At 55.2% G+C, this 25,232-nt stretch overlaps 1 protein-coding gene across 1 annotated transcript in view; it reads left to right on the top strand.

Moving 5' to 3' along the window:
- ATOH8 (atonal bHLH transcription factor 8) overlaps positions 1 to 24,981 on the top strand; it is a 34,823-nt gene extending 9,842 nt beyond the window's left edge. The window contains exons 2-3 of the mRNA XM_082743509.1: positions 411 to 602; positions 20,677 to 24,981. Of these exons, the coding sequence (XP_082599635.1) occupies positions 411 to 602; positions 20,677 to 20,682 (198 nt within the window). The 3' untranslated portion in view covers positions 20,683 to 24,981. The remainder of the gene's footprint in view (positions 1 to 410; positions 603 to 20,676) is intronic.
- The last annotated feature ends 251 nt before the right edge of the window (positions 24,982 to 25,232 follow it).

The following is a 25,232-nucleotide window of genomic DNA, read 5'->3' as shown; positions in this document are numbered from 1 at the left end:
GTATCAGAGCCAAGAAAGAGGAAGCGCGTCAATTCTGTCAGAGAGACTCCCTCTTAGGGACTGTGGGGGACAGAGCTCTGTCAGCGTGGGACCTCACATGCTTCATTCCTGTTGCCCCGTGGGTGTGAGATGAGCCTCTGTTTCTTCCACTGCAACTGTGGGAACGTGGATGCCTCCTGGAGATTGTGAGTGGACGAGTTGAGATGCGTGCAGGCACACAGTGGGTGCTGAGAACAGAAAATAAAAGCCGGGTCAAGGGATTCGACAGGCCGCCTTTGCTGCCCGGGGGGTTTCCTCTAGGGCAGCAGGACATCATTGTGAGTGGCCCTGTCTGCCTGGCCAGGGCCCAGAGCCCCACCACCCCCCACCCCCCTGCCAGCAACCCCTCCTGACACCTTCTCAACCCCCAGGTGCCGTGTTACTCCTACGGGCAGAAGCTGTCCAAACTGGCCATCCTGAGGATCGCCTGTAACTACATCTTGTCCCTGGCACGGCTGGCGGACCTCGACTACAGCGCCGACCACAGCAACCTCAGCTTCTCCGAGTGCGTGCAGCGCTGCACCCGCACCCTGCAAGCCGAGGGGCGTGCCAAGAAGCGCAAGGTACGTGCCAGCAGCCACTCGGCAGCCTCCGGAGTGGGGCGGGAGAGGTGGTAGCAGAAGTTGGGCATCCTGCTCTCACCCAGGCTTCTGATGGGGCCAGCAAGGTCAGCTTCCTGGAGGTTTGCTGGGGGGTTGCTCCCTGGGATTACAGGGGTGACCCTACTCCTGGTCATGGGGCTGTCGGGTACCTTGCACAGTCACCCCGGGCCTCCAGGTCTGGGTGTGCTCCCTTCATGGGGAAGGTGGTAGGTCTGGTGCTCTTTTCTGGTTTTCCGTGCTCTGGCGCCGCTGTGCCCAGGTGGCCCCTGATGATGTTGTATCAGAATGAGCCAGACTGAGCTCCCCTGAGCCCGGTGACAGGACCGGAGAGCTCTTCAGCACGTTTGGGAGTATGACTTGGCCTGGGGATTGCTTGTGGCCGTGCATTAAGGCGAGTGACATTTGTAATTCATTCTTTCATTCTGGAGAGATTTGCTGATCCCCAGCCCTGTACCAAGCCTGCCAGACAGGACTATAAGGGTGACAAATGTGGTCCCAGTGCCCATGAAGCTCACAGGATGGTCAGAGTCATTCTTCTGCCAGTGGATATGGGTGGCAGAGTATGACAGGGTGGTCGCGGGGGTCTGGGCTAGGGGCGATGGGAGGCCAGGTGGAGGAGGGAGAGCTTACTTCTGCTGTCCAAGGGAGTTTGAAAGTGCGTCTTAGGGTAAGAGGTATTTGATCTGGGCCCAGAAGGACAGCCAGGAGGTCACTGGGAAGATGAAGCAGGGCCTAGCATCCGAGACAGAGGAACCAGCCTGCACGAAGCTTGATGTGTTGGGAGAAGGATGTGCGGGAGGAAGGGTGGTGGGCCCAGCTAAGGCCCCTGGATGGCCTGTGCTCCCTTGCCTTTCCATTTGCGGGTCCATGCCAGGCAGTACTGAGCAAGGCTTACGGCAACCCTCTGGATCTCTGTTCCTGCAGGGCCAGGGGAAAAGACACAGAGTGTGGGACCCCGTCTGTGTCCACGAGGTGGATGGAGGCTGGGGGAGACGCCTGCTCCCTGGCCATCCAGGGCTGGAGAGGGTGGGGGATGCCGGTGACTGACATTCCCCGCCTAGCCACCTCCCCCCCTTGCCAGCAGGCTGTCTCTGGGTTCCCCAGGTTTCCCAGAGACCTCTGGGCCCAGAGCCAGGGAGGCCTCCCCATGGACGGTCCTGCCTCCGCCAGGGAGGGCCCCACTCTGTCCCCCCTGCCAGCCAGCCACTGCCGCTGCTGCGGTAATTGTACATTGCATTCCTGGGAGTGATTTAACGTGGACCAATTAGATGAAATCCTCATCAAGTGGGTGAGAGAGGAAGCGCCACTGGCTGCTGGCAGGACCGCTTTCCTCTGGAAAGTGACACGGGTAAATTAAGGGCGTGATTGATGGCTCCATGCAGGGCTCTGTGACAAAGGAGGTTTGTAAACTCTGGGTGAACTTCCCGTGGCATTGGGGCAGCCCGGAGGTGTGGATGGGCAGGGTGGGCAGGCGCCCATTTGCTCCAAATCCACCTCTCACCCCCCCCCCCCCGCCCCGCGTGTCCCCCACTCACGCACCAAGACGGGAGGGCCGGCCCTTCCCTCCCCTGTTCCTTGATTGGAGCCAATTGGAGTCCTGGGCTGCGGAGGAGGGGAGGGGAGCGGGGTGAAGATGCCAAAGGGAGATGAGCTCATGGCTTCCCCTCAAATCCCCTCAGATCTGAGACACGTTAGAGACCATCGTGTCCAACCCCCCATCGCCCTGATTGGGAGAGTGAGGTGGCAGGTTGTGGTTTTGTTGCTGATAAGCAGTCACCGTGGGAACCTCATCAGTGATTTCTCAGGCCCTTTCCAGCCTCCGTGTCCAAGTGGCGGTTTTGCCTCACCTCAGAAGAGCAGGGGACTGCTGGTACCCTGCGTCCCCTCCTGCTGTGTGGTGGGCCCGGGGCTGCTGTCCCCCAGCAGCTGTGTCTGCAGTCAGCACTGCCGGGAGGACGTAGATGGCCAGGGTCCTGGAGGTGCCAGGTGCGGGTAGGTGAGTCCTGAGGTGTCCTCGGAGAGGGTCTCCAGTGACCTACCCAGTGGCCCTGAGTGGCTGGGGCAGGCCCCTGTTTCGTTCATTGGAATCAGGGGAGCTGGTGCCCCTGGAGATCCCCTGATGATTCGTTCATTCAGTGTTTATTGAGCATGTGGAGTGAGCTCCGAACGGGGGGGGGCTTCACCCTCCGCAGTCCCTGTAGAGGAATGGTTTAGGGGCTGAGATCAAGTCTCTGTCCCCCTCCCCCTTGGCCACTGCGGGTGTGGGGATGGGAGTGAGCCAGGGTAAGTGAGTGGCTCAGGGGAGGTCCTCTGTAAACGGCAGCTGTGACCCTCACCAGCGTGACCAATAGCAATTTCAGCCATTCCCCTCAATGACACCCTCACAGTGAATGTGAACCCGAGAGGCCGGGCGACCCTTTCTTGCGATACCTCCATGAGAGACAGCGCAAAGTGTACTCTAAGATCTCTTGTATCTCTAATGAGCTGCCTTGATACCCCCCACCCCCCCAAAACCTGTGTTAGGAATGGGATATAAAGTGAAATCCCTCTGCCCCCGTCAGGCCCCAGGTGCCTCCTTGTGCCCATCTCAGCCCTTCCCTGGCAGGGCTGGAGACCTGCATCCCTTGACCAGTGGGTCCTCTGTCTCTGGGTCTCCCAGGACACAACTTTGAGGGCTCAGAGCCTTGTTAGGGAGCCAGGTCGTGCAGGGAGGCCCATGTCAGAGACCGCCCAGCCCAGGGATGAGGGCAGGGGCAGAGGCGGGGGGTTGTGGGGGGAGTGGATGGGCCCTGGAGAGCTCAGTTCTGACTCTGCTGTAGCTGAGATAATGCACGCTAAGCACCTGGCTCCGGGCCATGTTTCTGCAGCTCCTGTTTTTAAAGCAGCAACTCCCGGGAGCTTCGGGAGCTTCGGAGGAGGAGGAGGAGGAGGAGAAAGAGGAAGAACAGCAGGACTGTTTCACACCTGGGCTGGGGGGGGGCTTGCCAGACCTGCAGAATAGCAAGGGACCAGTCTCCTACAATCCGGGGTGCTCCTTTCCAGCTACTTTAACCCCTGGAGTACTAACCAGAGGAAAATAACGGCTACTGACATTGACGGCATAGTTTCGACCCTGGTGCTAGACAGCCAGCAGCCAGTCCCTGCCTTCGGGTTGCGTGCAGGCCATTTGGGGACGGGGAGAGAAAAAAATGTCCTGTTGCACTGAGCGAAGGGCTCTTCCGGAAGCCTGGGCAGTGACTGGGCACCCCCCGGAGCTGTTCCAGCTGGGGGGTGGGGCTGGCTCTGCGAGGCTGGGTGGCTGGACCTGGTGGTTGCTGCTGTGTATGTGGACTGTGTGCCCAAGCCCCAGAGCACATGAGGCAGAGTCTCAAGGGCTCCTGCTCTGGATGGATCCAGTAATCTGTGTGCAAGGCCTTCTGGGTCCCCAGAGTGTCCACTGAGGGGCATTGTCCTGGCTCTGCCCCCACCCACATGTCCATGGTCACCCCTGCTGGGGCCTCCATGTCCACTCCTGTAAGGTGGCTTACAGAACCTTACAGGCCCTTTGGGGTCAGGCTTTTCCTGTTTAATGACTGTCCAAGTGACCAAACGTGTCACTCTTACTTTCCCAGTGCCCCGCGTGGGTGTTTCACACAGACCTGAGAGTTGCTCCCTGAGAGACTGCTGGGCCCCCCGGGCAGTGCGTCCCAAGAACACTGATGATAACCTGAGCTTCTCAGAGCCTGGATTACATGCTGGACACGGAGCTTAGGTCTTGTGATGGGTTGCCTTGTGATTTCCCGCCAAGTCTGCAAGGTGGGCACCGGGGCTGTCCCATTGTCCAGATAACAAAGCTGAGGTTCAGAGGCCTGAGGAGCTTGACCAAGGTCCCTTAGCCAGTGAGAGAGGCGTGCGGGGGGCCTGCCCTTCCCTGTCCTGCCTCCCACATGGACGTGGGTGCCTGAGAAGATGTTCTTTTTCCACATCCTCCTGGCGAAGTTGCTGAGTTAAATACCGTTTGCCTTCAAAGCCCACAGAGTCCGTCTATGCGGGGATAAAAGGGGGGTGGGTGGGAAACCACCATCAAATTCCCTTCTAGTCATAAAAATGGACGCAATTTATTTTTTCTGGCATTCCAATTACAGAGACGTTTGTCGCCAGCTGTTTGCTCTAACACAGAGTGTTCTCTCAGCTGCCGCTTCTCCTCTCAATTTGACATCATTAGTCCACAAGTCTGGCAGGGACTGGGTTGGAGGGATCATTGGCTGGGGAGCCTCACAGGTGAGCTCAGAGCCAGCTCTCCCCGGAAGGCAGAACTAAGCCCTTTGGAGTTCCCCAGTGGTTTCTGGGTAGGGTAGAGGTGAGGCGCTGCTTTCCTCTCTCCTCTCACACTCTCTTCACCCCGCTCCTGTCCCCTTTTCCAAATTGCGCCCCTCCTGATATGCACTCACAGATCCCTCCTTTCTCCCCACAGCAAGGAAGAACCAGAGCCACAGAGACATGGGAAGCCCCCTCTGATTCGCTAACGTATCACCCTTTGGGATCCAAAGACCCTTCAGAGAACCCTTTCCCCCCAGAGCATCCCTTTGAGCCAGGGTGGTCCTCTGGAAATCTTTGCATAGGCTCGGTGACCCTCAGTCCAGGACACCGGAAAAAGGGTGTCTGTGTAGGTGCGGGTTGAGTTGAACCCTATCATTCCTGCAATTCTCTTTGGTGCTGGCATTTAATTCTAAGGCACGTGAAAGCATGACAAGCAAGACTGTGAAGCAGGAGAAATAGAGAGCTTTGGAGCCAGAGACCTGGGTTTGAGTCCTGACACTGGCACTTTGTAGCTGTGTGACCTTGGGCATGTCACTTAACCTCTCCGATCCCACCCCCCAATCCTCTCTCATCTGTAAAGTGAGAACCTACATGCCTTCCTTGCCACCTTGCTGGAAGGATTAAACGAGGTCCCATGTGAAAAGGGCTGGCATTTTCTCAGTGAGTGCCGGAGAGGAAATCTCAGGAATCCACAGCAATAAGGTAACAACTTCCTGTGGAACCCCGTGAAGGAGTATCTCAGGGATGAGGCCATGCCAGGGGTGCTGAATGACTGATCAACAAAAAGGCAGATAAGGATAAATAGCTCCGATAAATAGTCCGTCCCTCTCTAGCACTTCAGCCCACAGCCCTGGTCCTGGACCCATAACGGGAGGTGAGCGTGCAGCCCACCCAGAAATTCCCGGGCTTTCGAAGTTCATGGATTCATAACCACAAAACATACCCAGTGTTTGGTTGCGCACACTATTAATGCTGACAAACTGTCGCCAAGAGCCGTGTCAACCACGTGCTTTAGTGCCCATTGCCTGCCAGACACCCACGTACGTCATCTGTACCTCATGTTTCACTGACCTTGCAAGTGAGGACCACTTCCCCCGTTGCACAGAGGGGAAACTGAGGCCAGGGCGGGGGGCAGGTGCCCAGGGCCCTGTGGCTAACAAGCAATGGAGCCGGTTCAAGCCCGTATCTCTTGGGTCCCAAAGCCCCCTGCTCTTCAACCCTGGAGGCCTGCTGGGCCCTCGTGCTCGCACGCTGCCCAGAGGGGTGGCCCGCACCCGGAGGCCCCCCGCAAATAGCGGGGTGGCGTGTCTCACCCGGAGCAGCGGCTCTTATGTAAGCAGCCGGGGCAGCAGCACGTGGAGGTTCCATTTAGCCACAGGGAGCCAAGAGCCGCTGGCAGTGGCGTGGGGGGTGGCGCCGGGTGGGGTGGGCCGGGGGTGTCGTCGGCCCCGAGCACCCCCAGTGCTGCACCGCCGGCAAGGCCTGACACCGGGTTAAGTCGCCTGGCGGCCTCTGGCTGCAGCTGGGAGCACGCCTGGTTCCCATTCGGGGCGCTGTGGTTTTGATTAGCTGTTCTGCGAGGCAGGCCTGGTGGCGAGTCCATGGGAGCTCCGCGGGAACAGAGGGTCCCCCGCCCGGCCGCTGCGGCCCCCCCTCCTGGCAGCCCCAGACTCCAGATGTTCCGAGCGCTCGCTGGGAAGGCCTGCTGGCGCCACGGAGGGCAGAGGGCAGGGAAAGCACGCGAGCTGGAAGCCCAAGCACTCAGTCACCGCGGGCCCTGGCCGCCCGCCCAGCCCGCTGCTGGCACATTCCCCAGCTCTCCCCTGGCCATCTGTTCCCAAAAAACCCTTTCAGAGCCTCATCATCACTCAGGATACAACAGCGCGAGCAGCTGGTTTGGAGGCAGAAGGGAAAACCGTGCAAAAGGTCCTTTGTGAGAGAGGAAACTCACTTATGAATAACAGGGCTGGACGCCGTAAAAGTTGGCGGCTGGGATCCTTGTTTCTCAGGCGCCGCTGTTTTCTCTGGACTTTTTATCTCTGGTTTTTTTCCCCTTGTTTTCTTTTTATGCTGTTTCTTCCTCCTCTTACACCCCGTGTGACTTTTCTTCCTCCTCGAAGGTGCCCGAGGACCACCTAATTGGTTCTCTTGGATGCTGCCAGATTCTCTTCCTTCTCGAAACTGTTAAAAGTTGGGGATCGTTGGAAGGGACTGTTTTTGTAAAACCTCAGCTGGAGGGGACAGACGGGAAGGAAGGTGTCTGGGAGGGCACGCTGTGGGCAGGGCCCAGGCCGTCAGGGTTCAGGTCTTGGACAAGAGGCGCAGAGACGCCAATAGCATTGGGGCCGGTGGGGGTAAGACAGAGATGACGCCGAGACCCCTGTCAGCTCCTCGGAGAACAACACGGAGGTGCTTGGGGAACACAGTGACGTTAATAAACACCCTTGTGCTCGGGCCTCTCGGCTGATTGCACTATGACATGAAGCCTTTTTTAAGAACTGGCTGTCTCTGCCAGGAAGCTTCTGGGAGATGTCTGCCTGGAATCTGGGCACCTCCTGGGAGCAGTCACCGGGTGGCCTGTCCAGAGCCCGTGGGGTGTTGGGGCAGGGCTAGCAGCTGGGACACCAGCATCAGGGAGGAAGGGAGATGGCAGGGTGTGGCTTGCCTTCCTCACACCCCCTGGAGCCCTGATGAGGAGCTGAGAGTCAGGCAGGGGGCTGCCAAGTGGAGGTGGCAAAAGGGATGCCTCCTAAGTGTCAGAGGCTGGTGATTTCGTGGCGGGGGAGGTACGTCAAGGCCAGGGTACTGGGGCTCTTCCCATTCCTTTCTCAATTCCCTGCACCCCTTTTCCACTGCCCCCATCCCAACAGACCCAGAAGCTCTGGAGCCCCTCACAGCCTCAGTGGGGAAAGCCTGATGTCCCGTGGTGGGGTCGGCTGGGGCGGGGGGCTGGCTTCTTGCAACCTAAGGTGTCGGGAGTTGGAGGGCGTCTCTGTGTCTCATCTGCATTGTACCCAGACCCCTGCTCTTCCTTCCTTTGCCCTCCGTTCCTCGCTCCTTCCTTCCCCATTTTAGCTGGAGAGAGGCAGCTCCAGAAGGGCCAAATATTTATGTTGATCGCAATTTCAGGGCCATTAATCTCACCGTCTGAAGGGTTCAGAGAGGACTGAGATCTACCCTCCCGCTTGGTCTCCACGGGCAGGTGTCTGGGTCTGGACTCTGAAGCTCACCTCAGCTCTGCCCTGAGGCTGTGTGACCAGCGGATTTGCTCACGTGTCCTATCTGGAACACACCCAGCCTGCCTCCCGGACCTGCTCAGGGATGGAGGCACAAAGTATGCGAAATTGTTTTGTCAACTCCCTCCTTCTTCCCTTGTCTTCTGCCTGAGAATTGGGCTTCATTGGGCCAAAGATGAGGAGAGCCTGGGCAAGGAGGAGCGACCACTGGCCCAGGCCCCTGGTTGTACTATGGAGTCAGCCCAATGACCAGAATTTGTTTTCCAGCCTGAGGCCTCCAGAGGACAAGGGAGGCAGGGGGAGGACAAGCCTTCCCACTGCCTGGCTCTGAGCCCCTGGACCCAGCACAGTGGGAGGCCTGGATGAGAGGGGTGTCAGCAGGCCCTGGTTCTTCCCTTGCCCGGGAGCCCATTATCCCCTTTCCATCTGCCCTAGTAGACCAGAAAGCTGGTTCTAGGGGAACATATCAATCCCTGCTTTCCTTGAGCTCCTAGTAAAAATATTTCTGGAGGGAGAAGTAGGAAGCCACTCCTTCCTTCAAGACCCTCCTGCTCTCTGCCCAGAATTCACAGCCACCTGGGACCTGGCCCAGCTGCCCAGCCGCTCAGTTGGGCCCCACCTGAGCTCCTCCTAGCTGCTCAGCCACAATCCAGGTCTGACCACCTCGATCCCTGCTCAGGACCACCAGGAGCTCCCCACAGGCCAAGAGTAGAGGCCACACCCCTCCCCCAAGTGACCTGGCTCCAGCCGGTCACTCCCTGTGTCCCAATTTACACTCTAGCAACAAGGAACTCCTCGCCCAAAGGGGTTATTTTTGGCCTCTGTGCTCATGTTGTCCCTTCTGCCTGGAATGCCCTTTTCCCCTGTCTGTCTAACTCCTGCCCATTCTGGAAGGCTCTGTTCCTCCTGGAAGCCCTCCCTGACCCCTACCCAGCCTCCTGCTCAGGGCTTCATAGTGGCCACTCGGCGACCTTTGCCACAGGGGTGTGTATAGTCTGCTTCAGGAGCGCGTCCTGTGATACCGCTGTGAAGTAATGATATAAATGTTCTGTGATAGGATCTGCCAGAGCTCGTGTTACATCATTACCTTATACTTTTAGCTGGTACGTTTCATGATATATTACATTATATTTTAACCCCCGTGCTACATTACATCATACAGTTTTTGTAGTGCCTGCTTCTCTAGCCAGACAGGGTGCCCTTTCATTTTTGTGCCCCAGCTTCTAGTGCACAGTAGGCCCCCAAATAATGACGCACCATTCCTTCAACTAAAATCTGCACAGCGAGGACTGTATCTTCCTATGCTGAAGGCAGAGACCCTAGGGAAGGATAAACTAGGAGCCTCAGGACACAACAGGGAAATGCCCCCAGGTTCCCTATGTCCTTGTTCCCTTCAATCATTGAACAAAGCTTTGCGATGCAGATCACAGAATTCCCCCAAGCAGCAGCTTAAACTAAATAGGGGCTCCCGTTTCTCAGGAAAGCTGAAGGGAGGCACATGTTTCCTGGGCTCCAAGGCTTCTTTTGATGTTTGCCTCCTGGCTGCATAGTGGCTGCCACTGCACCGAGCATGTCATCCTTTTGCTGCATCCAAAGGCCGGACAGGGACCTTGCTGGAAAGAGCATTTCTCCTCATCAGTTCAGTTGCCCTGCCCAGACATCCCCTACCTGCCCTGGAAGAAGGGGCACACCCCCTGAAACAGAAAAACAACGGGATCGCTATGCTGGGAATGCAGCAGGCTTAAACAGCCGCATGGCTCCTCCCTGGAGAATTGACCGTTTTGTGACAGGGTGGTTTTCTTCTTGGTGGGGCTGACCAGCGTCACCACATTAACCACAGACTCTTTACCATGGCTCCATGAAATCAGTGCCAGTACCTCCATTTTCAGCTTCCTACACTGAGATTCAAAGAAGCTAGAGGGCCAGTCCAGGCCACTAGCGATCTTGAACCTCTCTGCACGGTGCTTTACAGTTTGCAGAGCCCTCTCGTGCCCCTTTTTCACTTGACTCCTACAGCAGCCGCCCAGGATGCATGTTTCTAACTTTGGCAGGTAGATGGGGAGGCTGCGACCCTGCAGTGAAGTCCCCCAGCTCACACAGCTGGGCAGGCCGGGCAGGGTGAGGCCAGCTCCTCAGCCCTGAGACACAAGTGCTTCTGAACCTAGACCATCTCTGTCCTCTGCTACCCCCAGGGTGGGAGTGTGAACTGCACAGGGAGTCCACCCTGGAGGCGGGTGAGTCTGAGGGTCAGCCCAGTCACATCTCCCCACCCAGCGATTTAGAGAACAGATACCGGACTGGGCTGCCCACCGAGGACTTGGTTCCGTTGCACAGACGGAAACCCTGTTTGTCCCTCTTATGGTGTGTCTGTGCACACGCGTACATGTGCAAGAGTGTGTACATGCATGTGCACACATGTGCACAGGTGTCCTGGTGCATCTGTAGGCACCGTCTCTCAGGGTCGCATGAGGGCCTCCCACATGGTGGGTTGCGTTCCTATTCAGGGGGATAGCAGGTGAGGCTGAGAACCACCCACCTGCTGCGTGACCACCACGCTCCCCTGCCCCCACATCCCCGCCACCGCGCACACAGCATGTGGCCGGGCGGTCAGTGGGGTTATTCGCAAAAGGTTGACCCACATCGCCCCCCTACCCCCTGCAGAGACACACAGTGATTCTTACTTGTTCTGTGTCTTTAATTCCGTAAGCAGAAGACGATGAAGGAAGCATGAGGGCCCCGCACATTTACTAAGGAACACATACTTCAGAGTGTTTACTATGTACCAGGCGTTGTTCTGGGTGCCTGGTCACTTCGGAGAACAAAACAAAGGCCCCACCCCTTGAAGTGCAGAGCTGGGGACACAAAGGCCACGCATAAAAGCTCATAGGAGAGCCCCAGGGGGGCCTTCTCCAGAGCCCACTGCCCTTCATCTGTGCCCACTTCTTACAAGCTTGATTCTCTGGAGTCTCAGATCGGAGCAGCTGAACAGAAATAACCAATTCAAGTGGGAGGCCAGCTCCTGGAGCAGGTGCAGGAACGGCGCCTGGAGTCACAGCCGGTGGCCTGATGGTGTGGGAAGAAACAGAAAAGCAGAAAGAACAATGCCAGACACTCTGGAGAGCCAAGAGGCTTGTGCCATGTCGCGCCTCTGGGGGAGGGGGCCCCAGAAGCCTCAAGGACCTGGGGAGGCTCCTGTAGCCTGATGTTTCTGGGCTTGACCTTGGGTTGTCAAAAGGAAGCTAAAGTACATCCAGTAACGTCTGACTGAGAATGCAGGGAAATGCATCAGTTATTGGGAAGGGACCTGTCCAAGCAGTTTGGCACAGAAAATGCGAGGCTTCCTTTCCCTAAGGAAATCTGCTCCTGGGGAAGGGCCAGTTCTAGGATGTCAGCTCGGGGAGGGCAGGGCTCCTGGTCTCCTGATCTCACTGCTGGATCCCCAGTGCCTCAGAGGGAGCAGGCATGGTCTGAACACGCAGGAGAGAGTTGCTGAATGAGTGGGGGAAATGAAGCAGAGGGAAAGGAAGCAGAAAGAAAGGAAAGGTTTCCAAGTGTCGCCCACAGCATCGGATAGGCGGCTCCTCTGTGCCCAGTACTGAGTGGGACCCTGGCAGTCTGAGGTGGAGACATGGTCCTGCCTCAGGAAGCTAGCGGGCCAATGGCAGGGAGCCACAACCACACACCCGTGTGCCCTGACGTGGGGCTGCCCAGTGCCCAGCGCTTTGCCTTGCCACCATTGTGTTCCTGAATCTTCCCTACAACCTCAGGTAGTAGATCACTGTTACTACCATTTTATAGGTGAAGAAATGGAGGCACAGAGAGGTGAAGTAACTTGCTCAAAGTCACACAGCTGGTAGAATGGGGGAAGTCAGGATTCAAACAGAGGCTGTGAGAGGCACTCCTGCTGCAGGGCTGTGTTGCTTGTGAGTAGGTGTGCGTGTGCACATGCGTGTGGGCAAAACACTCAGTTCTCTTCCAGTCTTGGCCTGTCCCTGGTGCGGCTGGAAGTTACTTTTAGGTTGTCGCTGATAGATGGGGGGGCAGTGGGTAAGGAGCTCTGATCAGAGATACCACCCCACCTTGGCCTGGATCCCATGGTGCCTCCAGGATCTAGCTGTGAGGGGCCAAGGGACTGTGAGAAAGGGGAGGGGAGGTGTTTTTCCCACCTTAAAACTGCATTTGCATAGTGTTTGTGGAAGTCATTTGATTTCGGGGTACTGTCCAGGGAACTTATGACCACCCAATATTTCCCACACTGGTCCTGGGGGTCTCCTGGAGACGACTGTGGTCTTTGCAAAGGCTTGCTGGCCAGCACTTGGGCGAGACTTGGTTTGTCTGCTCGGTGCCCAGTCACCCCAGCCGTCTGCCAGCTGCGGTAAGGACTGCCGAGGAGGGTACTGAGAATGCAGAGGCGTGGTGGCGGGGAGATCCCCAGCTGGGGAAGAAGCAGGCCTGACAGGGATCTGTCGACACGGCGGTTAGGTGTGAGTGTATGTGTGCAGTGTGTGTGGGAGTGGGGGGGTGGGGGGCATGGGTCAGGGCCCACCGGGAAGTTGCCAGGGAGCAGAGCCATCCTCACCTGGCTGGGCCACCTGTCTACCCAGCTGTCTGCTTCCCTTTAGTCTGAGTGCCTCCTCTGGTTGTGGGGGCAAGGTCATGGGCTCCCTGGGCTCCTGGGGTCTGAAAGAGCAGTGTGCAGCCAAGTAGAATTGGCTGGACAGCGTCGCAGAATGGGAAGCAGATGGGAAGCTGCAGCAGCTGGGCCTCAGGCCGTCTCTCGGGCCAGCTCGACCCTCACAGTGCCCTGTGCTCTGGGCCCGGTGGGGTGGGGGCCAAGAAAGACAGATAGGCTGACGGACGGGGAGAGATAAACAAAGGAGAGGCCAAGAGAGAGTTGGCACAGAGACACACAGGCGAAGCGTGGAGAGAGAAACCGAGAGACTGGCAGCCAGAGAGAGTGGCCTGGAGCCCAAGAAGGCGTCAGCACGGCGGAGGCTGTGGGTCTCGCTGGCTGTCCTTTGCAGGCTTAGTGGGGTCCTCATGGGCTCTGGCCCTGACTCTGGGAGTGCCAGGCCTCCCAGTTCAAGCCACCTTTAGGCTCAAGGGACAAAGACTGAGATTTTCTTAGAACCCAAGAAGGTGGCAGCTGGGAGGATGGCTTGGGGACTTGCCAATCCCGCTTGCCAGCAAAGAAACTGAGTTCTCCAGACGTCAAGGGGTCTGTCTGCCTTGCTGCCCTGCATCGTAGCGGGGTGACCCGGAGAAGCCAGAAAACTGTGCCAGCCTCGATTTCCTCATCTGCAAAATGGCAGCAGCGACGGCCACCTCCCTGGGAGGGTGTAAAACAGCACACGCAAAGGAGTGGAGTGTGGCGCCTGGCACGAAGCCACCCTCGGTAAACAGATAGCAGCCTAGCAGGACAGGGGTGCTGAGGACAACATGACCTCTTCCTTCCCTCAGGAGCTCGTGCTGGGGGTGCTTGGGGTGAGTGAGGGGATGATGGCCATCATACCACCAATAATTCGTGGCACGGAGGGATGTAGGGGTCCATATGAGGTGCGTTGGGAACACAGAGAAGCACAGCTTTCTCAGCCTGCAGTGGAGGTGGGATGTGGCGGGTTCAGAGACTAGACTCCAGTTAGCTCCGATGATCCCGGATTGGGGAGACAGCAGGAACCGGGCCAGGAAACCCCGCCCTCCCTGGAGCTTATGGTCCAGGTGGTAAGCCATTAGGACAGTGTGGGGAATGTGGACAGGGCCCTCTCCGAGCTTGCCTGCACACCTGGGGTCCAGCTCCGCCCCTCACAGCTTAGCCCAGGACAGGCCCCAGGGCTGCCGGCTCTCATCTTGGCATTGTCTGATGCGGTCGGTCATTCTTGCTTACTGGTAGGAAAGTGCTTCTGTTGTCATGGGCTGACTCAGGTTTGAACGGATCCACTGGCCTCAGGAAATGAGGGGCTTAGATTGCCAGACCCACCCATGCTTCCGGCCTGGGGGGCTGAGGCGTGCCGGACAGGGCAGCCCCTGAGCTTCGTGGACAGCTGTCTGCACTGCAGCCTGGAGCCCCTGGCAATCTCAGCCGCTCCTCTGGCGAGTAGCCAACACGACAGCAACCGGGCACCTGACAGCGCAGACCAGCCCCAGTGACTTTCAGCCTCACTCTGGAGTCACGGTATCAGCTGCCCCCCAGCTGGGACTCTGACCCCATGCCTGTCACACGGCTGGCACCCAGTAGGGACCTAGTGTATCTTTGCTGAGTAAATGAATTCTCCCAATCCACGGTCCCCAGGAGGATTCTCCTGGCTCACCAGGGCCTCTGGCCCTAACTTTGCAACTCTTAGAGGGTTGGGACCTCAGGGGGCCCTCCCAGCCCGGACACAGTGGGATCCTTGATTCACACCATGTTCCCGCCCTCGGAAAATAGCAGCCAACTCCAACTGCTCATAAATTTCCTGCCTGTCACCCCTGGCGCCCAGGCCAGGCAGGGCGGGAGGCGCTGGGGTGGGCTGGTCCTTACCTGCTTCCAGTTCCCTGGGAAGCTGGGAGGCCAGAAGCCCGGGGCCTGTGCTTGTGCCCAGAATAACCTCCGCAGCGCCTGGCCCACGGAGAAGATAGGAAAACACATGCGCCAGAGGCAGAGGCGGACAGGCCGGAGCGTTAGAACACAAACCCCAGGTTCCCGTGCAGTTGGCACAGCCCGCTTCCACTTCCATAAAATTCTATGTCAGTGTCAGAGGATATATAAATAATAAACATTAAAAAAAAATAAGCCAGTGAATAAATATATACCCAAGCAAAGACCCCCAAAATACTCTATAGCTGTGTCTAAGCCTGAGAAAAGTAAAGGAACAGTAGTCACCCTATGTTCCCTGTGGGGAGATTGAGGTGACTGAAATTTTTCCTTCTGTTCACTCTTCTGTATTTTTTTCTAACCTTTCTATAATTAACATTATATAACTACCGACGTAATTTTTAAAAACTTAACTGCTTGACTGAGATGACATCAGTTCCCCCACTGGAAGTGTACAGCTGAGTGGTTTCTAGTATTTTCACTGCTATGTGCAGCCATCACCGCAGTGTGTTTTAGAACTTTCTTCTCAGGGAAGGAAGACAACCCCTATCCTTTAGTTCTCCCTTCCTACCCCCACTGTTCTCCCTGCCCTCCCCCCCCGGGGGGCCGCTAGTCTGTGGGTTTCCCTGCTCTGGACACTTCATGTGAATGGAATCCTAGAACACGTGGCCTTTAGTGACTGGCTTCTTCCACTTAGCACACAGCTTTCCAGGTCCATCCATGTTCTGGTATGTGTTAGTACCTCCATCCTTGTTCTGGCCGAATAATATTCTCTTGTGTGGATACACCACATTTTGGTTACCCACTCATGAGGTGATGGACATGCCTTGCATAATTTTAGAAATTGTGTCTATTTTTTTTTTTTAAATCCATCAAAAGCAAGGTCAAGATGACAGTTGGTTCAATGTGACTATTTCTGATTACCTGAGACTTTTCAGACTATGATGCCTTTTTTATTTATTTTATTTTTTAAAGATTTTATTTATTAATTTGACAGATTACAAGTAGGCAGAGAGGCAGGCAGAGAGAGGAGGAAGCCGGCTCCCTGCTGATTAGAGATGCAGGGCTCAATCCCAGGACACTGGGATCATGACCTGAGCCGAAGGCAGAGGCTTTTGGCTTTCCGAAAGGCAGAGGCTTTCCCAGGCGCCCCAAGTGATGACTTTTTTAAGTTTTCAGACACCAGTTCATCAAAGGAAGGACCCAGCTTTTTGCAGGGAGGTGAGCCAGCACTTGGAATGCGAGGCCCTGGTGGGGTATGGCTCCATTGTCTCATTGATTCTCCGCAACTGGCCTGGGAGGCGGGTACTATTACTGGTTTCACTTTAAAGATGGGGAAACTGAGGCATGGAGCGATTAAACCCACCTGCCTAGGGCCCCCGCGGTCTGCTGACTCTGGAGCCACAGTGGACCTCAGTGTTCTGCGTTTAGAACCAAACACAGGGGGGAGGGGGACCGGGAGAGAGGGGTGGGGTTATGGACATTGGGGAAGGTATGTGCTACGGTGAGTGCTGTGAAGTGTGTAAACCTGGCGATTCACAGACCTGTACCCCTGGGGATAAAAATACATTGTATGTTTATAAAAAAGTAAAAAAATTAGAACCAAACACAAACCCCCTTCCCAGCCCACATGTTAATGTACTGAGAAGTGAAAGCTAAAATAATATCTAATAGTGTGGGGGTTGAAAATGCATCTTTCGTGTACTCCCTGCTCATCTTCCATAGTTTTGTTTTAAAACAACATTTGAAATCTGACTGTTGTTTTTAGGAGAAATAAACAAACAAAGCTGTCAGGATTTCTATTCCATTGGATCTTTTTCTGCATCTGGAAGGCTATCTCCAAACTGCTAAAATATTAAAAAAAAGGATAATTCTAAAATAGTAAAAAATGGTTAAGGAGGTGGAGTGGATTGAAAATGAATATGCAGATGATAAACTGAATATGTATTTAAAAGGCAAAACACCTTAGAAGGCAGATAGAGGGACACCTGGGTGGCTCAGTTGGTTAAGCATCTGACTTCAGCTTAGGTAATGATCTCAGGGTTCTGGGATCAAGCCCCATATCGGCTCTCTGCTCAGCGGGGAGCCTGCTTTTCCCTCTCCCTCTGCTGCTCCCCCTGTTTGTGCTCTCTCGCTCTCTCTGTCAAATAAATAAAATCTTAAAAAAAAAAAAAAAGGCAGTTAGAGTCATTTTTTAAAAAGGCCCCTAAAATGGTAAAATTGTGCTGTTGTATACAGACGTGATTGAGAGAGGAAGCCAGTCCTCATAAAGCCAGAGACAAACTTGGTAAGCGGAGGAGGTATCATTAGAAATTAAAAAAAAAAAAAAAAAAATGGGAATTGAACAAAAGTGAAAAGGTGCAACGTTACTCCAGGATTCACAACAATTACCCGAAGTTTCCCTGAAGCACAGGCATATTTACAAAAATGCTAAGTTACATTTGAAACAGGAAACATATTCCGTGGTATATAAAAGCTATAGTAAATAAAATGCCCGTGACTGGAAATATTATTTCCTGGTTCAACAAATATTTATTGAGGTGCTCCTGTGTGTCTAGACTGTTCTAGGCTCTGGGGCTACATCAGCAAATAAAATAGACCCTGTCCCTGTCCTCGTGGAGCTGATGTTCTGACCATGAATGAATGGACAGATCAAAAGACGATTTCAAATTTGATGAACTCCACCGCTTTACCACACTGACCAAATCCCCCCTTCTCACTCAGCACGGCAGACCCATAGAAAGAGACCTGAGAGGCCATCTTGTCTAGTCATGTTCAAAGTTTATTTTCACATCAGACCCTCTTTAAAGGACATCTTCTATGGTAAGGGGCTAGAGTTTAGGGGGTCCTTAGGGCAGTGAGCCAAGAGCCTTTCCCAGCTATACCCAGAACCTTGACCCAGACAAAACACCCCCCATAAAAAGCCAGAGCTGGATGGGAGTCGAGAGGTTCTCTCAAGCTGTGTTTCTCACATGGGGTGACACAGGATGTTGCCCCTGCTTCCATGAGAAGGGCTCTGTGGTATGGTTGTCACAATGTGGAATATTTGCCAGCCCTTTCCTCTGTATTTACAGCTACCTGCCTGTAATTAACACACACACACACACACACACCCTGCCCCTTCTGAAGGGGCATCCATGGATTTGTCTCCTATCCCTCAAGCATAGCTGGTCTCTGGAAGAACTCTGAGGCTGGACCAACCTGCAGCCCCCACTGGACATTGGGGTTGGGATGCTGAGGCAGGAAAGAAGCAGATACTTGAAGTCCAGGGAAGGGCCATAGATCGCCTCAAAGTGCAATTGTGATCACAGGATCAAATGAATTCAGCAGATAGTGGATAAATAAAGCCAGGCAAATTTCTTTACTGCAGGACTTTTCAGAGCCTTTAATATGCTAATATATGTAGTGACTTTCCAAGATGAGGCCTAGGTTTGTGGTGTTTCCCAGACTCACGGGATATACCTCACCCGTTTAGTATTCTACAAAGGACCTTTTGGGGGAAAGCACATGTCTATGTCTATGTACTTGTACTTGCTGTATAAGTGAAGGAATTAAAGCACAGAGAGGGGCAGTACGTTCCCCAGGGTCACAAAGCTGTTTAATCTCAGAGGAGGTGCTGACACCGAAGACCTCCTTGTATTCTTCCCACCATGCCCCATTTGACATAAGACTTCCTTGGATGGTTGGTGCATGTGTTGGGATTCCTGCGCGGAGGTAGGCGGTGAGAACCCAGGTCCAGCGTAGTCACCAGGGAAAGGGTGGAATGGAGTCCTGAAGGTCAGGCTTTGGCGAGAGGAAACTGTTCCATTGCTTTTGGTTGCCCTTGGGCAGTGGTCATGGCTTCCTCAGGGTTCAAGAGCCAACAGAGGGCCTGGGACAGGGTCCCGGCGCCTTGATGGAGTGGCCAGTAAGACAGCTTGGGCGGCTGGCCTGGCCAGCTTTCTGCGCCTTTCCCCAGACCACAGGCGGCCCGGCCCGAAAGGGCCCGCCCAGGCAGTCAGCGCCCGGCTGACGCGGGCTGTAAATCACCCCGGACCACAGACCCCGTGCCATCCCCATGGGTTTCCTTCCCGCCTCTTAATCCTCCTCCTCAGACGCGGTAACAGAAAGCAGATTCCTGCCGGGGGCCAGTGGCGGCACAGCGCGCAGAGGAGGTGAGCCTGGACCTGGGTGCACGCAGCAGTGCTCCCTCCTCCCTTCTCCCCCTGCCTTTCTCCTGCCTGGTCTCTGCTAGCTGGGCGACCCCTCCCCTTGGACACCCTGCCTCCAACCCTGCCCCCACCTCGCCCCTGGGCCATGGGCCAAGCCCAACGCCCCAGGCCTGCAAGGCTCCCCAAGGCTCCCCAGAGCCTGCGGTTGGCAGCCCCCCAGCCCCGTGGTTTGGCTGCGACCTGGCTCCCCAGGCCTGCAGTTCAGCTGGAGCGGCTTCTCTGCGCCCGAATAAACACCACGGATCCGGATTCAGATCCTGCTGTGGCCAGTTTCCTGCGCCACCTCTGAGAGGGGGACATGAGCAAGACCCCTGGCAGGGTGGAGGGGCCCCACAGATGTTTTACTTCAAAAAGAAGCGTCTTAGCTGTGTTGTCTGGGGTGGTTGCAGGAGTCCTGCTATCGTAGGAACAGACCGCTCCAGGTTAAGGCACCCCTGTTCCCCTGACCTGTTCTGGGAGGACGTGTCCTGACAGGCCCACCCCCACCACTCTGACCTCTCCCAAAACCTAAAGTCCCAGTGGTCCCTGTGACCTTTCTCCATCTCCTGCCCCTTCCTGATAGCAAGTCACACCCTATGGTCCCCGTTCTCAGGAGCAAGAGCAAGGCCAGCGGCCAGAGGGAATGTTCCCGCACTCAGCCCGGTGACACCCTTACAGATGGTCTAACCTAGTGGTTTCCAAACTGTGCTCCTTAGCACCCTGGGTTCTCAGAGCTGTCCCAGGCCTCATGCTGGAGGGAATGTACCCTGCAACCCTCTCTCCCTTTGTCCCCACTACCCCGCTGCTGCAGATACACCAGACCAGGTCTCTGTGTTCTGGGTAGGCCTCCACAGTTCAGACCACATTTCTATGGCTTGAAAGCAAGTTTGGCAATTACTGAGCTGGTCCAGTGGTGTTATTTTCTAGATGAGGACACTGAAGCCCAGAGAAGTTAAGTGACCTCTCTCAGGTTCCCCCAGCGGGCGGGTCGATGGGCCGCACCTCTAGCTGGCCCGGTGACTTGGGAACAGTGCTCTTGTCTGAACAGTGGAGGGAAGAGGAGCTGTGGACGGCCATCCCCATGGGGTGTGAGCTGGAGGGTTGTGCGATTAACACAGGTATCTCCGCGCTCCCTCGAGCCCCTCCAGCCTTTGCCCATTTCCCCAAACCGATAAAATCAGTAATGGTTCTAAAATGCAGTGTGGGCTCTGGGGGCAGCAGGTCCTGGGTTCAGATGCTGAGTGCATCCCTTACTGAGCCCGTCAAGATGCAGTTGCCTGCTGGGGCCACAAGAGTCCCTCCTGGGGCAGCAGCAAGGAGTAAATGAGAGGAGGGGCTGACAGTGCCAGACCCTGCGAACAGCTGACCTTTAAGAAACAGGAGTCAGATACGATCTCCCTGATATGAGGAAGTGGTGATGCAACATGGGGGCTTAAGTGGGTAGGAGAAGAATCAATGAAACAAGATGGGATTGGGAGGGAGACAAACCATAAGTGACTCTTAATCTCACAGAACAAACTGAGGGTTGCTGGGGGGAGGGGGTTTGGGAGAAGGGGGGTGGGGTTATGGACATTGGGGAGGGTATGTGCTTTGGTGAGTGCTGTGAAGTGTGTAAACCTGGCAATTCACAGACCTGTACCCCTGGGGATAAAAATATATGTTTATAAAAAAAAAAAAAAAAAAAAGAAACAGGAGTCAGCTGAGTAGGGTTTCTTCTGACTGTTGGTTGTTTCTTTCAGGAGTGACTGGCCCCAGGCTAGACCAAGGATGCTGCTGTGCGCCTTCTTTCTGGTCAAGCCTGAGGAGAAGTTGAGCTCTCCAAATCCAGCCTTGTCTTCTTCTCCAAGATTCCACCAGATGCTCAGACCACTGCCTCTCAGGGTGGGGCGGGGGTCCACCTGCCTCCCTCTCACCCTCCTGTCCCCCCTCGGCCACTCCGGTGACTCCGCACTTTGCCCTCTGCCTGGCGGGGAGGGGGGGAGCAAAGCCTCCTCCTTGCCCAGGGCTGCAGAAATTCATTGCCAAAGATTCCACAGAGACACTGAACAAATTGTGAGAACACCCCTCAGTGGGAAGCCGCACCATTGCTCTATGACTTGTGCTCCTCCTATTGCCAAAGCCATCCCAAGCCAAAGACGAGTCAGCAGCGATCCCACTGGAAACTCATGGAAGGGATGGCTGTTTGGTGACCATTGGAAGGGCTCGACCCTCTGACCTGGAACTCTTTTTCTACACTGGGCTCTGAGCCGGCTGGGTACAAGATAAACTTTCGGGGGGTGGTGAGAGAGGGCTGGGGACACTTGCATGGAGTGGGATATGAGATCCTGGCCCTCTTCTCGCCCTCGCACTGGCTGCCTAGGCCTCTGACCCTGATTCACAGTGTTCCCTGGGTCCAGGCTCCTTGGTCCCTGAGCATCAAGGCAAAGGAGAAAGGGAGGAAAGAAGCAATATTGTATTCCACCCCAGGGACTAGCCCCACCAAGGTCACCTAAAGGGTCTCTGTTGCCCAGCCAGGCCAGCCAGCCACGCCTTGCCTGTAGCCCTCACTCCTGGCTGGGAAAACAAGATGGTGCCCTGCACGAAGGCCAGTAGTCTGTTCCCGGTTATGCAGCGGGGAGGGGGGTGCAGAGGGGAAGAAGGGACCAGGGGAACGGGCCAGTAAGTTGGGGAGGGGGGAAGGCATGTTCAAAGCCAAGGCCTGTTCTTCCTTGTGCTCAAAAGGCCAAAGCTGTTCACATCTGTGCTCAACCATCTGCTTCAAATTGAAGTAAAAGCCCCAACATGTAAAGAAAACACTTGCTCGTGTTGAATGGACTCTGTGGGCGATCAGGACTGTGGCTGGTCAGTTGAGGGGCAGTTGTGGGGGAGGGGAGAGGCTGGTCTCGGCCTAGAGGTTGAGAACCCTTCAGGAAGTGGGCAGTGTGTGAGTGTGTATGTCTGTGTGTGTCAGGGGGTAGGAGACCCGCAGCATGCCCTCAGCCTGGACTAGTGACCAGGACGCCTGGTCAGAAACGTGAGGAGCTCTTTCCACCTCAGACCTCACTCACTTCGTTCAGCCCCAGGACACCTTCTCTTGTCTGTTCTTCAGGCTCCTGGGCTGGGGCCGGAGTGTCTGCAGGCCCAGTGGGCTGACCGGAGCCTCCCTCCCTTGCACAAGCATTTCCCAGGCACAGCCCTTGGGCAAGAACCAGATTGTTGAGCTGTTCTGGATCTGGGACAGAAGCAGGGGACCCAGATGTTCATAGTGTTCCTCAAAGCAAAGGTGCCCTGGAAGCCAGATAGACAGAGTGGGCTTGTTATGGAGGTGACAAGGGGATGGTTCAGAAAAGGAGCACCTGGATGGCTCTGTCGGTGAAACAGCTGGCTCTTGGTTTTGGCTCAGGTCATGATCCCAAGACCCTGGCATTGAGTCCGGAGCTGGGAGTCTATTTGGGGCTTCTCTCTCTCTCTCTCTCTCTCCCTCTCCCCCTCCCCCTGCTCATACACTCTCTCTCTAAATAAATTTAAATACATCTCTAAATATAGAGACAGAGAGGTTGGTCACCTAGGACTCCAGGCACAGGTCACAAACCCACTCTCTTGTCTCTCTGAATTTCTGAGTAATGCTTGTGGCACTTCCTAAAGAAACAGGAAGTGTGGACCAATCAGCATCAAACCTATTGACATAAGAGGACCCTTTCTGTTATTAAAATGTAGGGAGGTACCCCCATCCTGCTGCCAGGGGACCAGAGTCATTGCCTACCCACCGAGAGAAACCCACGGCCTCCACTCCCCACCCGTCTTGTTCCTGGCCTTCATTACATACTTCTATTTCATTCTGAAGCTTCTATGGATCACCGGCTGCGTATCAGACATGGAATTAGGTGTCGGCAATAGACAGCTCTCACATAGCACTTTTCTTCACAGAGGTCATGGTTCTTATAGACAAGCAAATCATTCTGACGCAGTCAGATATCTACGATGGTGTTGGGAACTTCAGGAAAGGAAAAACCAGCTCTCCCTGGGCAGTTGTCAGGAAGAGCTTTCCTCCAAAGGGGACTTGGGAGTTGGGTCTTGAAGGATGAATAGAAGTTTTCTGTGCAGAGGAATGGGAGAAGGGCTTTCTACACATACGAATAACTTAGCTCTGGAAGGACATTGGAATCACCTCAGGAGATGATTAAATATTGATATGAAGTATTTATGCCAAAGTCCCATCTCCAGAAATTATAATGTATCTGGAATGTTCCCGGGGCACTGGGATTTTTAAGAAATTCCCTACGTGATTCCAATGTGCCAGCAAGGTGGACAACCACTGGTTTAAAGTGGGCTTGGGTCTCAGACCTAAAAGCAGTTTATGGGGATGCAGGCTGGGCCAAAAATGCAGATGGATGGATGTGCGTGTGTGTATAGTTCTGTGTGCACATGCACACACACGCGTGTGGGGAATGATTAAAAGTTCATGCTTTTCTTTCTTCTTCCAGCTTCCCCACCAGCACAGCAGCTTGTGTGTTTTTGCACGTACACACACAAACATACACTCCTCCTCATGTTCCCATGCACACCCGTGTACACACTTGCATATATTCCCCGGGAAGGGAAATCTGTTTAAGATAGGTTCAGATCTCCTTGACAGTCTTTTAGATTGTTTTACATAAGCAACCATGCAAAAAGACCCTCGCCCACGTAAAAACAATGAAGAGCCACCTTCTTCATGTGTCCAGGTCCAGCTGAGGGTTTTGGTCCCGGAGCCCCTGCCAGCTTGTTTGTGACGCAACCTCCTGCTTTGTTGTTTGCTCTGAGTCCCGGCCCCAAAGCCCTGTGATGGCTCATCGGTCACCAGCCACGGGGGACCCAGGGCACCTACATGAGAGTGCACGCACACGTCTACGCGCGTACCTCTGTGTGTGTCCCCGGTTCCTGCAGTACGCATGCTTCCTGCTCTCCGCAGGACAAAATCCCAGACAGCTGCTCCGGGATTTGGGGCTTCTGGCTCCACCAAGCTTCACATGACGCTTCAAAAACTCCATGCATGGAGGCTGCAGTGCTTCCTGGTTCCAGCCTCATACTACCCCAGAAGTGAGGCTTAAGTTCTGGGGAGGGTGGTCCACAAGTCCCCGGGCCCCTCTCTGGGCTCACAGCTTGGCCAGGGCGCCCCAAGTGGACTCTGTCTCACCACTCCGTACTCCCTGGGGTCCCTATGCACCCCCAACTCTGGCCTGAGACCTCCTCCTAGGCTCCCTCCACCACCCCAAGACCTCCAAGGCCCTGGACTGTCCTTTCCCTTCACCACACCTTCGCCCCTTTTCTCTTTCTCATTGTCCAGTGAAGAGGAGGGGTAGGCCCAGGGGTGGGGAACTGGGTGGCTGTGTGCGGGGACTGTGCTGGGAGCTGGAGGGACAGACAGAGCCCCTTCCTGCCCACAATCCCCAGGGGCAGAGGCCAGCGCTGTGTTGGGGTCAGCCATGGGAGGAGGCCCCCTGGGGGCTGGAGAGGGTACTGCACTTGTCTCCCTCTTGCCATGCTGTTTCCTGAGCGACAAAGTCATCGCCAGTGTCCAGGGGCAGAGCAAGACTTGGACATCTTTAAGTGTTTCCTTGAAAGGGTTTTGTACAGCCCTTCTCATTTGGACCTCTTGCTGCCGCCCCACTTGCTCAGCTGTGGTCTGTTTCCAGGCTCCAGTAGGACAGGGAGGCATGGGGGGGGGGGGGGTGCTCTCCTTGGGAGGCACAGAGAGGGGGCAAAGCGAAGGGCAACTGGTTTCATCCTCCGCTACCCACCCCCATCCTGGTTCTCACCTTGGCATCCGTCTTCCCTCTGAGACCCTAGACCCTGGACAAGCTCCGTCTGCCTTCCTGAAGCCAGGTACCATCAAGGAACTTGGATTTGTACGTAATGACCTGGTTTTACAGATATTTGGGCACATATTCTAACCTCCAGATGGTGCTATGAATTCCTAGAGGGCAAAGATTGGGTCTAATCCATTTCCAAATCCTCGAAAAGGCCTTGCAAAATGTATATATTGGTTTCTCTGTTAAATGAATAAAAAGTGGGAAATACGGTGATTCACGCCTTTCTTTTCGTCCTTTCACAAATAACTACCGAGCAGCTAATTTGTTCAAGACCCCGAGAGAATGGGACGCAGGCCTTTTCCAAAACCTTAAAGAGGCTCCGAGAGAGAAGGTCTAGAGCGGAGTGGAGCCTGGCCTGGAGCTTTTTGCTCCCTCTGCAGGTGAGCCTTGGAGAACGGAGTGCTCGCAGAGGACCAGGGCAGAGCACAGGGGCCCGCGAGGAGCAGGTGGACAGCTATGAGCTG

This window comes from Mustela nivalis, assembly GCF_964662115.1.
Source record: "Mustela nivalis genome assembly, chromosome: 8".
Lineage (NCBI taxonomy): Eukaryota > Metazoa > Chordata > Mammalia > Carnivora > Mustelidae > Mustela > Mustela nivalis.
Note: the sequence above shows the minus strand (reverse complement) of the source record. Positions and strands in the feature narration are given on the sequence as shown.